The sequence below is a fragment of the Cotesia typhae genome, unplaced genomic scaffold (genome assembly GCF_013202065.1).
Source record: "Cotesia typhae breed Kobodo isofemale line unplaced genomic scaffold, CoteBio_Ctyphae contig_81, whole genome shotgun sequence".
NCBI classification, from domain to species: domain Eukaryota; kingdom Metazoa; phylum Arthropoda; class Insecta; order Hymenoptera; family Braconidae; genus Cotesia; species Cotesia typhae.
Window position 1 is genome coordinate 63,038 of NW_027423768.1, and position 12,446 is coordinate 75,483.

The 12,446-nt window shown below is 28.4% G+C and overlaps 1 protein-coding gene across 1 annotated transcript; it reads right to left on the reverse strand.

Annotated features, from left to right (window-relative positions):
• Nucleotides 1-4,300: 4,300 nt before the first annotated feature.
• Nucleotides 4,301-11,692, reverse strand: LOC141533010 (uncharacterized). The gene is made up of 4 exons (XM_074251659.1): nt 11,256-11,692; nt 8,897-9,032; nt 5,236-5,313; nt 4,301-4,755 (listed from the first exon to the last, which is right to left on the reverse strand). Exons 1-4 carry the CDS (start codon nt 11,690-11,692, stop codon nt 4,345-4,347), a joined length of 1,062 nt encoding a protein of 353 aa, XP_074107760.1. The 3' UTR covers nt 4,301-4,344.
• Between the last annotated feature and the right edge of the window lie 754 nt (nt 11,693-12,446).

Below are 12,446 nucleotides of genomic sequence, written 5' to 3' on the forward strand. Positions count from 1 at the left end.
TACTTCCTTAAGTATTGATGATTCTATGAAGTACATAACTTATCAAATCAATTTATCAGAAATATAATATAAAAATTAATTTTATATTAAATTTTGATACTCTTGATTCGCTTATTTCACTGAACCTAATTATAACAACATATTTATTCCAATAATCATTTTATTATTAAACAGTAGCAGGGCAAACCAAGACATCCTATAGGAAGTGCAATAAATTTTTCATTTTATAACTATTTAAGCGTATTGTAAAACATCATTTTGCACTTTAAGTGATATCTAAAAAAATGTTTGCTTAGGTCTGACTATGCATGAACCTATATATAATTATATATTAACTTATATATAATTTAATAATACATGATAATCTATAAAAGGGTAATTATGTTAGCCAAGTTTGATCACATCTAATTATATATGGACCCGTATATAATCAGATCTGATTACATACAGATTCATATTAGTCAAGTATGAGTAGGTATAATCATATATAAGTCTACATATGGTTATATATAATTACTAATTATTAATTAGATATAACTATATATGATTAGGCAAAATCATTTTCTTCGGGAATATAATCAGATTTAATTCAACAAAGTATACTCTATTAAAATACTAATAAATATATCATGTAAAATTTAGGAAATATTATACATAATCTATTATAAATGTATTACTTCAATATATACAGGGTGTCTCTGAAGTGGCGGGAGTAATTGTTGGGGTCGATAGAGAAAAAAATACTGAATCGAAAGTTCCTGAGCCAAAAATTTTTTTGGGCCATAGAATTTGAGTTATGAATTAAAAACGATAGCCAATCAGAAGCGCGCTATTCGAGAAATGAAAATGAGCGGGGAAGTAGAGGAGACGCGAGAGTGAGATGCTGCAATAGCAGCTTACTCGCTCACACAAAGCCGAGCATGAGAGGGGATTGTGACGCTATGAGCCGAGTACGTAAGTGTGAATGAGTGGATGTATGAGGTCGCAAGCGGACGGCTTAATGTATGAGTGTGTGTCCGTGTATCGCAGCATTATTGGAGGCGTTGTAACGCTGAATTAAAGCTAACCGGGTACTCTAAGACAGAGGAAAAATTTTAATTTTTATTTTTATTCGAAAAAATTTAATAAAAAAATAAAAAGGCCCAAGATTTAACCAGACCCACAGAAACGGAGAGTAAATTTTTAATTCTCATTTATTTTGCTGGGGATTATTTTCAAATACAAAAAAAAAAAAAAGGCTAAGATTCAACTGGAATCCAAAAAGAGATGGATGAAAAAATTTTATTTTTTATTTTTAATCAGCAAAATTATTTTTCTTTAAAAAAGAGCCCAATCTCGACTGGAGCAAGAAAAATGATTGAAAAATTTTATTATTAATTTTCAATCAACAAAATTATTATAAAAAAATAAATGGGCCCAAGTCTCAACCGGACCCAAACAAACGGATAAAAATTTTTATTACTTACTTAATTTGCTGGAAATTATCTTTAAAAACGAAAAAAATGCCCAAGACTCGATCGGATCCAAAAAAATAACAGTACAAAAATTTTTTCCTTATTTTCAATCAGCAAAATTGTTTCTTTTAAAAAAAGGCCCAATCTCGACTGGAGCAAAAAAATGATTAAAAAATTTTATTATTAATTTTCAATCAACAAAATTATAAAAAAAAAAATAGTCCGCAGACTCAACCGGACCCAAACAAACAGATAGATAGTTTTAATTACTTATTTATTTTGATGGGAATTATTTTAAAAACGAAGAAAATCGCCCAAGACTCGACCGGACCAAAAAAAAAAAAAATAAATTGAAAAATTTTGTTTTCATTTTCAATCAGCCAAATTAATTTCTTTTCGAAACAAGGCCCAATCTCAAACAGACTAAGAGAAACTAATTAAAAAATTTTATTTTTTATTATTAATCAAATATTATTTAAAAAAGAAAATAAGCCACAGACTTAACCGGACTTAAACAAACGGATAGAAAATTTTTATTACTTACTTAATTTGCTGGAAATTATCTTTAAAAACGAAAAAATGCTCAAGACTCCATCAGACCGAAAGGAGATGAATAAAAAAATTTTACTATTCATTTTTAATCATCATAATTAACTTTTTTATAATAAAAGGCTCAATTTCGACCGGACCCAGAAAAAATGATCCAAAAATTTTATTTTTATTGTTGATCATCAAAACTAATTAAAAAAACAAATGAGGCCCTAGACTCAACCGTAGCCGAATGAACGTATAAGAAATTTTTATTTTTTCATTTGAATTGGAAGGGAAATTATGGAGAACGAAAAGAATGGCCAAGACTTGTCTCGACCTCGAAAAGACATTGGAAACTTTTATTATTTACTTTTGACGAATAAAGAATGATTTTTAAAAGAAGGCACAAGAGTCGACTGGACCTAAGTAAAAGGATTGAAGAATTTTTTTCTTGATTTTGTTAGCGTCAATAAATTTAAATAATTAGAAAATCACCAAAATTCAAATTAAAATTATTAATTAATAAATTGACTAGCAAAATCTCGAATAACAAATTAAAAAGGAATTGCCCTCAAGACGTGATAATTTTTTTATTATTTCAATTAAAATTAATGATTGATCAATCTACAAGTACAGTCTAAAATCAAAAAATTAACAAGAAATTGTACTCCACTACTGATAATTTAATTATTTAAATTAAAATTATTAATTAATCAATTGACATGTAAAATCTGAAATACAGAAATTACATTCGTCCTGATGGATTTATTATTGTAATCGAATTTAGATGTCGAAAAATTGACAGGTAAAATCTCAAATGAAAAAATTAACATAGAATTGTTCTCAAGTTCTGACAATTTGATTATTTTGATTAGAATTACTGATTGATTAATTGACTAGTAAAATCTTGAATAAAAGAATTGAAAAGAACTTGCACTCAAGTCCTTGATATTGTAATCAAAATATTTACTCGAGTAATTGACCGGTAAAATGTCAAATGCAAAAATAAAAAAGAAATTGCAATCACGACCTGATAATTTTTATATTTTAATTAAAATTATTTTTTGATTGATTAACAGGTAAAATTCCAAGTAAACAAATTTGAAAAAATTGCACTCAAAACCTGATAATTTCGATATTTTGATTAAAATTATTTTTCAATTAATTGACAGGTAAAATGTCAAATAGAAAAATAAAATAGAAATTGCAATCACGACCTGATAATTTTAAAATTTTAGTTGAAATTATTTTTCAATTAATTGACCGGTAAAAAGTCAAATAAAAAAATTAAAGAAAAAATCAGTCCTCAGTCTTAATAATTCTGGAATTTCAATTAAAATTATTTCCTATTCAATTGACAGTTAAATTTCCAAGAAAAAAATCAAAAAGAAATAGCAATCACGACCTGATAATTTTGATATTTTAATTAAAATTATTTTTCAATTAATTGACAGGTAAAATGTCAAATAAAAAAATAAAAAAGAAATTGCAATCACGACCTGATAATTTGAAAATTTTAATTAAAATTATTTTTCAATTAATTGACAGGTAAAATGTCAAATACAAAAATAAAAAAGAAATTGCACTCAAAACCTGATAGTTTCGATATTTTGATCAAAATTATTTTTCAATTAATTGACAGGTTAAAAGTCAAATAAAAAATTTAGAAAGAAATTGCAATCACGACCTGATAATTTTAAAATTTTGATTAAAATTGTTTTTTAATTGATTAACAGATAAAATTCCAAGAAAAAAATCAAAAAGAAATAGCAATCACGACCTGATAATTTTGATATTTTAATTAAAATTATTTTTCAATTAATTGACAAGTAAAATTCCAAGTAAAAAAATTTAAAAAATTGCACTCAAATCCTGATAGTTTTGATATTTAAATTAAAATTATTTTTTAATTAATTGACAGGTAAAATGTCAAATAAAAAAATAAAAAAGAAATTGCAATCACGACGTGATAATTTTGATATTTTAATTAAAATTAGTTTTCCATTAATTGACAGGTAAAATTTCAAAAAATTAATTAAAGAAACATTGAACTCAAGTCCTAATAATTTCGATATTTTAATTTAAATTATTTTCTAATTAATTGACAGGTTAATTGTCAAATAAAAAAATTCAAAAATAATTGCACTCAAGTCCTGATAATTTTCATATTCTGATTAAGATTATTCATTAATTCATTGATAGGTAAAACCTCAAATAACAAAATTCCTTTTCTGTACTAAAATTATGAACTTTATTATCAAATTCTCAAAAATAAAAAAACAATAAAATAACAAAAATAACAAAAATCTGTATAATAAAATTGATTGAGAATTTGTAAATTAAAAAAAAAAAAAAATCATTAATCCATAAGGTTCTCAAAATGGCCTCCATTCCTTTCTAAGCACCGATGACACCGCTCCAAAAGGTTTTCCCGAACACACTGCAGGATTTCCGGCGTTATTAGTTCTCGTGCAGCCATGATCCTTGCCATTGTTTCCATTTGATCTGCAGGTTCATCAAAATATACCCCTTCCTTCATGAAACCCCACAAGTAGTAATCGAGCGGAGTCAAGTCTGGTGATCTTGGTGGCCATCTCACTGGACCATACCTCCCCAGCCACTGTTGGCCATACTGGGCATTTAAGAAATTGGTTATGTCCCCAGATGAGTGGCACGGCGCACCATCCTGTTGAAACCACGTCGGTTGAGGACTAACTCCTGCTAGAAGCTGGGGTAAATTTCCTCCCAAAAACAAGAGATACTGAGCACTCTGTAATAACGAAAAATTTCGACTGTGAAAGTGAGAAAATCAGGGAGTTAAAAATTTCTTTAATTTAAACCAAAGGGAAATTTTGTTAAAAATTTTAAAAATAATTTTCTAAAATTTTAACAGATAAAACGAAGTTTACTCGTAGGGATTTTTCCAATTTTAATGAAAAATTATTTGAACGAATTTTTCGAAATATTTTCGCATCAACAACAGAAGTTACCCCAGAAAATTTTCCTTTATTTTAACAAATTAAGAAAGAAAAAACTCTTCCAAAGAATTTTTATGAAAAATTAGGTATTATAAAGAATTAATTTACAAAAATAAAAATCTTATTTTCAAACACAAAAATATTATTCGAATAATTTCAATATTTGCAAAGTGTCGAAGAATTTTACATTGAAGTTTTAACGGTAAACTGAGTGGAGAAAATTTTCTGAAGCGCGAAATTTTTTAATTGTGTAAATTTTTAATTAAACTTACGTTCATGGTTTCCGGTAATTCGTATAGTAGCACAGTGTCGCCGATTATTCCTCCCCACATGTTGATTTTCCACTTGTTCTGAAAATTACGGTTCACCGTCATGTGAGGATTCTCCTCCGCAATTTGTAGTAAGCCAAAGATTAGTTGCAAACAGAAAGGATGGAACCTCTTGCACGTAGTAAAAAGCATGAAAGTCATCAGAATTATTAATCGAATGAGTACTAGAGGAAACTAAGTAGTAATAGTCGACCTTAAGACCGCCGAATTTTTACATTCACGTTTGCTTAATAAAAGGAGTAAAGTGTAATGATGTGAATGCAAACTAATAACATTAAAGTAAAGTTATCCTTGAACTGCCGAAACACCTGTAGATTTTTTTGAAATGATTTCTTTGCTAAGAAAAAGGGAAACTAAAATATCAAAATTACTAAAACGTGAATGCCATTTCTTTTTCATATTTTCTTCGACATTTTACCTGTCAGTGAATAAAAAGAATATTTAAATTGAAATATCAAAATTATAAGGACTTGAATTCAATGTTTTGTTAATTTATCATTTGACATTTTACCTATCAATTAAGTGATAAATAATTTAAATTAAAATATCAAAATTATCAGGGCTTGGGTGCGATTACTACTTAATTTGATACTTGGGATTTTACCCGTCAATTCATTAGAAATTTATTTCAATTATAAGATCAAAATTATGAGAACATGAGTGCGATTTATTTTTAATTTATTATTCAGGATTTTAACAGTCAATTGATTGATAAACAACTTTAATTAAAATATCAAAATTATCAGGACCTGAGTTCAATTTTTTTTTAATTTATTATTTATTTACCTGTCAATTAATTAAAAAATAATTTTTATAAAAATATCAAAATTGTTCGGACTTGAGTTCAATTTTTTCTTAATTTATAATTTGACATTCTACCTGTTAATTCACCGATAGATAATTCTAATAAAAATATCAAAATTATTCGGACTTGAGTTCAATTTTTTTCTTAATTTATAATTTGACACTCTACCTGTTAATTCACTGATAGATAATTCTAATAAAAATATCAAAATTATTCGGACTTGAGTTCAATTTTTTTTTTTAATTTATTAGTTGACATTTTACCTGTTAATTAACTGATAAATAATTTTAATAAAAATATCAAAATTATCAGGACTCGAGAGCGATTTTTTTTTTCAATTCCTTATTTGACATTTTACCTGTCAATTAATTAAAAAATAATTTTAATTAAAATATCAAAATTATTGGGACTTGAGTTCAATGTTTGTTTTAATTTATTTTTTGACATTTTACCTGACGATTAATTGAAAAATTATTTTACAGAATAATTCCCAGCAAAATAAATGAGAAATGAAAGTTTTCCATCCGTTTGGTTGGGTCCGGTTGAGTCTTGGGCAATTCCTTCTGTTTTCAAAAATTATTCCGAGCATAAGAAATAAGTAATAAAAATTTTCTATCTGTTCGTTTTGGTCCGGTTGAGTCTGGGGCCTATTTTCTTTTTTGAAATAATTTTGTCAATTAATAATTGATAATAAATTTTTTCAATCAGTTTTTTATCGTCTTGTCAAGATTAGGCTGATTTTTGTTCAATAAATTTTTGTTTGTTATTGAAAAGAGAAAATAAATTTTTTTGCATTCTTCTATTCTTGGCTCTGGTCGAGTCTTGGGCATTTTTTTCGTTTTTAAAAATAATTCCTAGCAAAATGAATGGGAAATAAAAGTTTTCGATCCGTTTGTTTGGGTCCGATTGAGTCTGGGGCCTATTAATTTTTTTAAGAATAATGTTGTTAATTAATAATTGATAATAAAATTTTTCAATCAGTTATTCGAAGTCTGTTTGAGATTGGGCCTTTCTTTTCAAGGAAAATTAATCTTGGTGATCAAGTAATAAAAAATTTCTATCCGTTTATTTGGGTCCTGCTGCGTCTTGGGTCTATTTTTTTTTCTTAATAATTTAGTTAATTAATATTTAGAAATAAAATTTTTCGATTTATCTTTTTCGGGTCCGGTCGAGTCTTGGGCAATTTTTTTGTTTCGAAAAATAATTCCCAACAAAAAAAACAGGAATAAAAGTTTTCTTTCCGTTTGTTTGGGTCCAGTTAAGTCTGGGGCCTATTTTCTTTTTTAAAAAATTTTGTTGATTAAAAATTCATTATAAAACTTTTCAATTATTTTTTCTTGCTCCAGTCGAGATCAGGCCCTTTTTCAAAGGAAAATAATTTTGCTGATTAAAAAATAGAAAAACAAAGATTTTCAATTTATTTTATTTCGGGTCTGGTCGAGTCTAGGGCATTTTTATCGTTTTCAAAAATAATTTCCTGCAAAATAAATAAGTAATAAAAATTATTTATCCGTTTGTTTGGGTCCAGTTGAGTCTAGGGCCTCATTTGTTTTTTTAATTAGTTTTGATGATCAACAATAAAAAATAAAATTTTTGGATCATTTTTTCTGGGTCCGGTCGAAATTGAGCGTTTTATTATAAAAAAGTTAATTATGATGATTAAAAATGAATAGTAAAATTTTTTTATTCATCTCCCTTTCGGTCTGATGGAGTCTTGAGCATTTTTTCGTTTTTAAAGATAATTTCCAGCAAATTAAGTAAGTAATAAAAATTTTCTATCCGTTTGTTTAAGTCCGGTTAAGTCTGTGGCTTATTTTCTTTTTTAAATAATATTTGATTAATAATAAAAATAAAATTTTTTAATTAGTTTCTCTTAGTCTGTTTGAGATTGGGCCTTGTTTCGAAAAGAAATTAATTTGGCTGATTGAAAATGAAAACAAAATTTTTCAATTTATTTTTTTTTTTGGGTCCGGTCGAGTCTTGGGCGATTTTCTTCGTTTTTTAAAATAATTCCCATCAAAATAAATAAGTAATTAAAACTATCTATCTGTTTGTTTGGGTCCGGTTGAGTCTGCGGACTATTTTTTTTTTTAAATAATTTTGTTGATTGAAAATTAATAATAAAATTTTTAATCATTTTTTTGCTCCAGTCGAGATTGGGCCTTTTTTAAAAGAAACAATTTTGCTGATTGAAAATAAGGAAAAAATTTTTGTACTGTTATTTTTTGGATCCGATCGAGTCTTGGGCATTTTTTCGTTTTTAAAGATAATTTCCAGCAAATTAAGTAAGTAATAAAAATTTTTATCCGTTTGTTTGGGTCCGGTTGAGACTTGGGCCCATTTATTTTTTTATAATAATTTTGTTGATTGAAAATTAATAATAAAATTTTTCAATCATTTTTTCTTGTTCCAGTCGAGATTGGGCTTTTTTAAAGAAAAATAATTTTGCTGATTAAAAATAAAAAATAAAATTTTTCATCCATCTCTTTTTGGATTCCAGTTGAATCTTAGCTTTTTTTTTTTTTTGTATTTGAAAATAATCCCCAGCAAAATAAATGAGAATTAAAAATTTACTCTCCGTTTCTGTGGGTCTGGTTAAATCTTGGGCCTTTTTATTTTTTTATTAAATTTTTTCGAATAAAAATAAAAATTAAAATTTTTTCCTCTGTCTTAGAGTACCCGGTTAGCTTTAATTCAGCGTTACAACGCCTCCAATAATGCTGCGATACACGGACACACACTCATACATTAAGCCGTCCGCTTGCGACCTCATACATCCACTCATTCACACTTACGTACTCGGCTCATAGCGTCACAATCCCCTCTCATGCTCGGCTTTGTGTGAGCGAGTAAGCTGCTATTGCAGCATCTCACTCTCGCGTCTCCTCTACTTCCCCGCTCATTTTCATTTCTCGAATAGCGCGCTTCTGATTGGCTATCGTTTTTAATTCATAACTCAAATTCTATGGCCCAAAAAAATTTTTGGCTCAGGAACTTTCGATTCAGTATTTTTTTCTCTATCGACCCCAACAATTACTCCCGCCACTTCAGAGACACCCTGTATAAGCAAAATGTATTATAAATTTAGTATTGTTTTATAAATAATAGTAATGAAATATAAAATAAAATAAAACTTAGCTCTTTATATCTGCAATTATTAATAAAAAAATTCAGATCTTATACTTATCTTAAAATTACTAAAGAACATAAAATCAATAATCATTGTTAAATTTATAATTTACGTTTGATTAGATATAATTATGTACATATAGCTTTACGTTTGATTATATATATATATATATATATATATATATATGGTCCTATATAAATTAGATCTGATCAGATCTAATTATATATAGATTTATATAAAATCATATATAGCTCTAGATAACTCAGATCTAATTAGATCTAATCATATAGACTTATATAAAACATACATATAATACATTAGTCCATATATGATTATATATATTTTATATAAAAATTTATATATAATCATATATAAATATATATGGTTAGGCAAATTCATTTTTTCCCGGGTACTGCGATATATGTAAGCAAAATGTATTATTAATTTAGTATTGATTTATAAATAATAATAATGGCAAAATAAAATAAAATATAATTTAGCTCTTCATCTGTAATAATTAATAAAAAAATTCAGATACTTATATTTATGTTAAAATCACTAAAGAACATAAAATCAACAATTATTAATAAAATTATAATTTACATTTGATTATATATAATTATGTATACATAGCTTTACGTTTAATTATATATATATATATATATATATATATATATATATATATATATATATATATATATATATATATATATATATATATATATATATATATATATATATATAAAGAATTTTCTAACCACATGCCACCTATTAGAAACTAAGAACACTCAAAGATTCTAACTGTAAATTCGTAAATTAAAATATGTTAGGTATCAATTAATTCCAGCAGATAGTGTGTGGATAGAAAATTCTTTCCTACCTAGAAAGTTGACTTTAATATTTGATAGTCCAAATTAAATACCGATTGGATTTACTCTTTAAGTAGTATCTGTTTCCAACAGCAAGTGTACTTCATTTGCTGTTGATGTTTTGACTTGCTCAACTATGAGTGATTCGATGCCCATCAAAGTATTTTCGTGATGAAAATATTATTTAAAAAAAATTTTTTTAAAACATGCATTAATTCTTTTTTATAGTTTTATTTAATTCTGATAAGTAATTTTTTTGAAAAGAAATATTTTCTTCTTTTCCTGTAAAACTGAACAAGTCTTATCAAGTCTTAATAACTCTTTGAGAAATTCCGAAATTGCAGGGAAAATTTGACTTTTGAAGAGTATTGCAGAGTTTTGAAGACTTATTAAGTCTTTCCTTCACTTAGTTAGGGATGTGAAGAATTTCGAAAAGTCTTATTCAGAGTTATAAAGACTTGTCAAGAGTTCTTTCAGAGAATTATTTCCACAAGGGCGGTGACAAAAAAGAGACTATATTAAATCTGCTGTGCGATAAAAAAAATTTATAGTGTTAGAAGTTTATTTCATATAATGTATGGCCTGAATGGCCTTTTACATCCCTTTCTGCTTACAAGTATTAGTTGATAATGAATTAACAAAGTAAAATAATATAAGGAAACGTATAACAATATATGTCTATATATAGAGATAAAAATATTAAATTCAAGAAAAAGAATGATTTTTATATAATTTATGTTACTTGAAGACTAATTCTTAATATTCATCCTGGTCGTTGTGTAGCTGCTACGAGGACTTCTCGCTCCTTGGTTGTTGTTCTCTCTCTCTTTTTTTTTTTTTTTTTTTTTTCAGGTTTCTGGCCTGCGCCTATCGATTACCTAAGATGAATCTTTGGTGCCTATTACTACTCTCCCTTTTATTGTAGTAAAAAGGAGTCTAAATGACTACTTATTTTAGTATCATCACTTTTTCTCCTCACTAGCTTCTGTTTATTTCCCGTGCTTGTGAGGATTCTCGCGTCTTCCTGACTAGCTTCTCGAACTCCCTTGCATATCTATATATCTCGGTCTTCAGCTCACCCTGTAGAGTATTAATTGTGAGTCTTTCCAGCTCAGTACCTTCTTTTCCACTTCTCCAGTTTTCCATATCGTCTACTTACTCTTTCTTTATTGCACTTTTTGCCTTGTCGCACATCAACAGGTGATCTAGTGTCTCCTCTGTTTTTCTGCATAACCTGCAGCTGGTGTCACTGTAGTCTTTGAAGGGGTATGAGTCAAAGGGTTCTGTTGTCCCGTCTTCCGTCATCAGTTTATTGACGGATTTTTCATAGATTTTGCTTATCAGGCTGAACATCCTGCCTTTCACTCCTAATTCCTGCAGTTTTTCCAGTAGACTGTTTCTGTCCACTAGGTCGAAGGCTGCTCTAAAGTCCACGAATGCCGCATAAAGTTTACCCTTTTGTTGTTTAATACTCTTCCCTATTATTGAGTTAAGAGTGAAAATGTAGTCTCTGGTGCCGCGCTCGCCTCTGAATCCCGCTTGGCTTTCTCTCAGGAGGCTGTTGTCCTCTGTCCACTTCATTAGTCTGGTGGCCATAATCGTGGCTATCAATTTATAGCCGATAATTAAGAGTGCTATGTCCCGATAGTTCTTGGTTTCATTCTCGTCACCCACTTTGTAGATAGGAAAGATTTTTGCCGTGTCCCACCCCTCTGGAAATTCGCCTTTTTTCTAGGCTTGATTGATTGTCTCGTATAGCTCCTCTTTCCAGCATCCTGGCAAGCCCTTCAGGAATTCTACAGTTAGCCCATTTTCTCCCGGCGCTTTTCCATTTTTTAAGCCGCTCAGGGTCTTCGTGAACTCTTCCCTGTTGGGGTTTTGAGTGGAATACTGGTTCAGGTGAATGAGTAGTTACAAGGAACCGTTACATAGCATCTATACCTGATGGTTTATTATAACAGACTGATTAGTGATTAGTACAATTGTATTTTTATGGTATAGTGATGATGATAGGATAGTGGGGGTAGTTAGGATGACACGCATGAGCCGATGACTCCAACATTCTCAGGTTATTTTCTCATCCATCTCTCCTTTCATTGCTCCTTTCCCTGGAGCTTCACTGCTAGTATTACTTTTAGTGAGCTCCGCTCTACTCGTTCCAGTCCTCTCATTTCTGTTTTCACTTCCAAGCAGCGTTTGAAGATGGGTCACCCATTGCTTATCACTTATATCTCCTCTAATTATCTTGTTTCTTCTCCGGAACTAGTTGATTCCTTCTCAGAAGCTAGACATACTGGAGCTGTTTTCTACCTTCTTCCATTTTTTTCCATGTTCTCTTCTTTTAATTTTT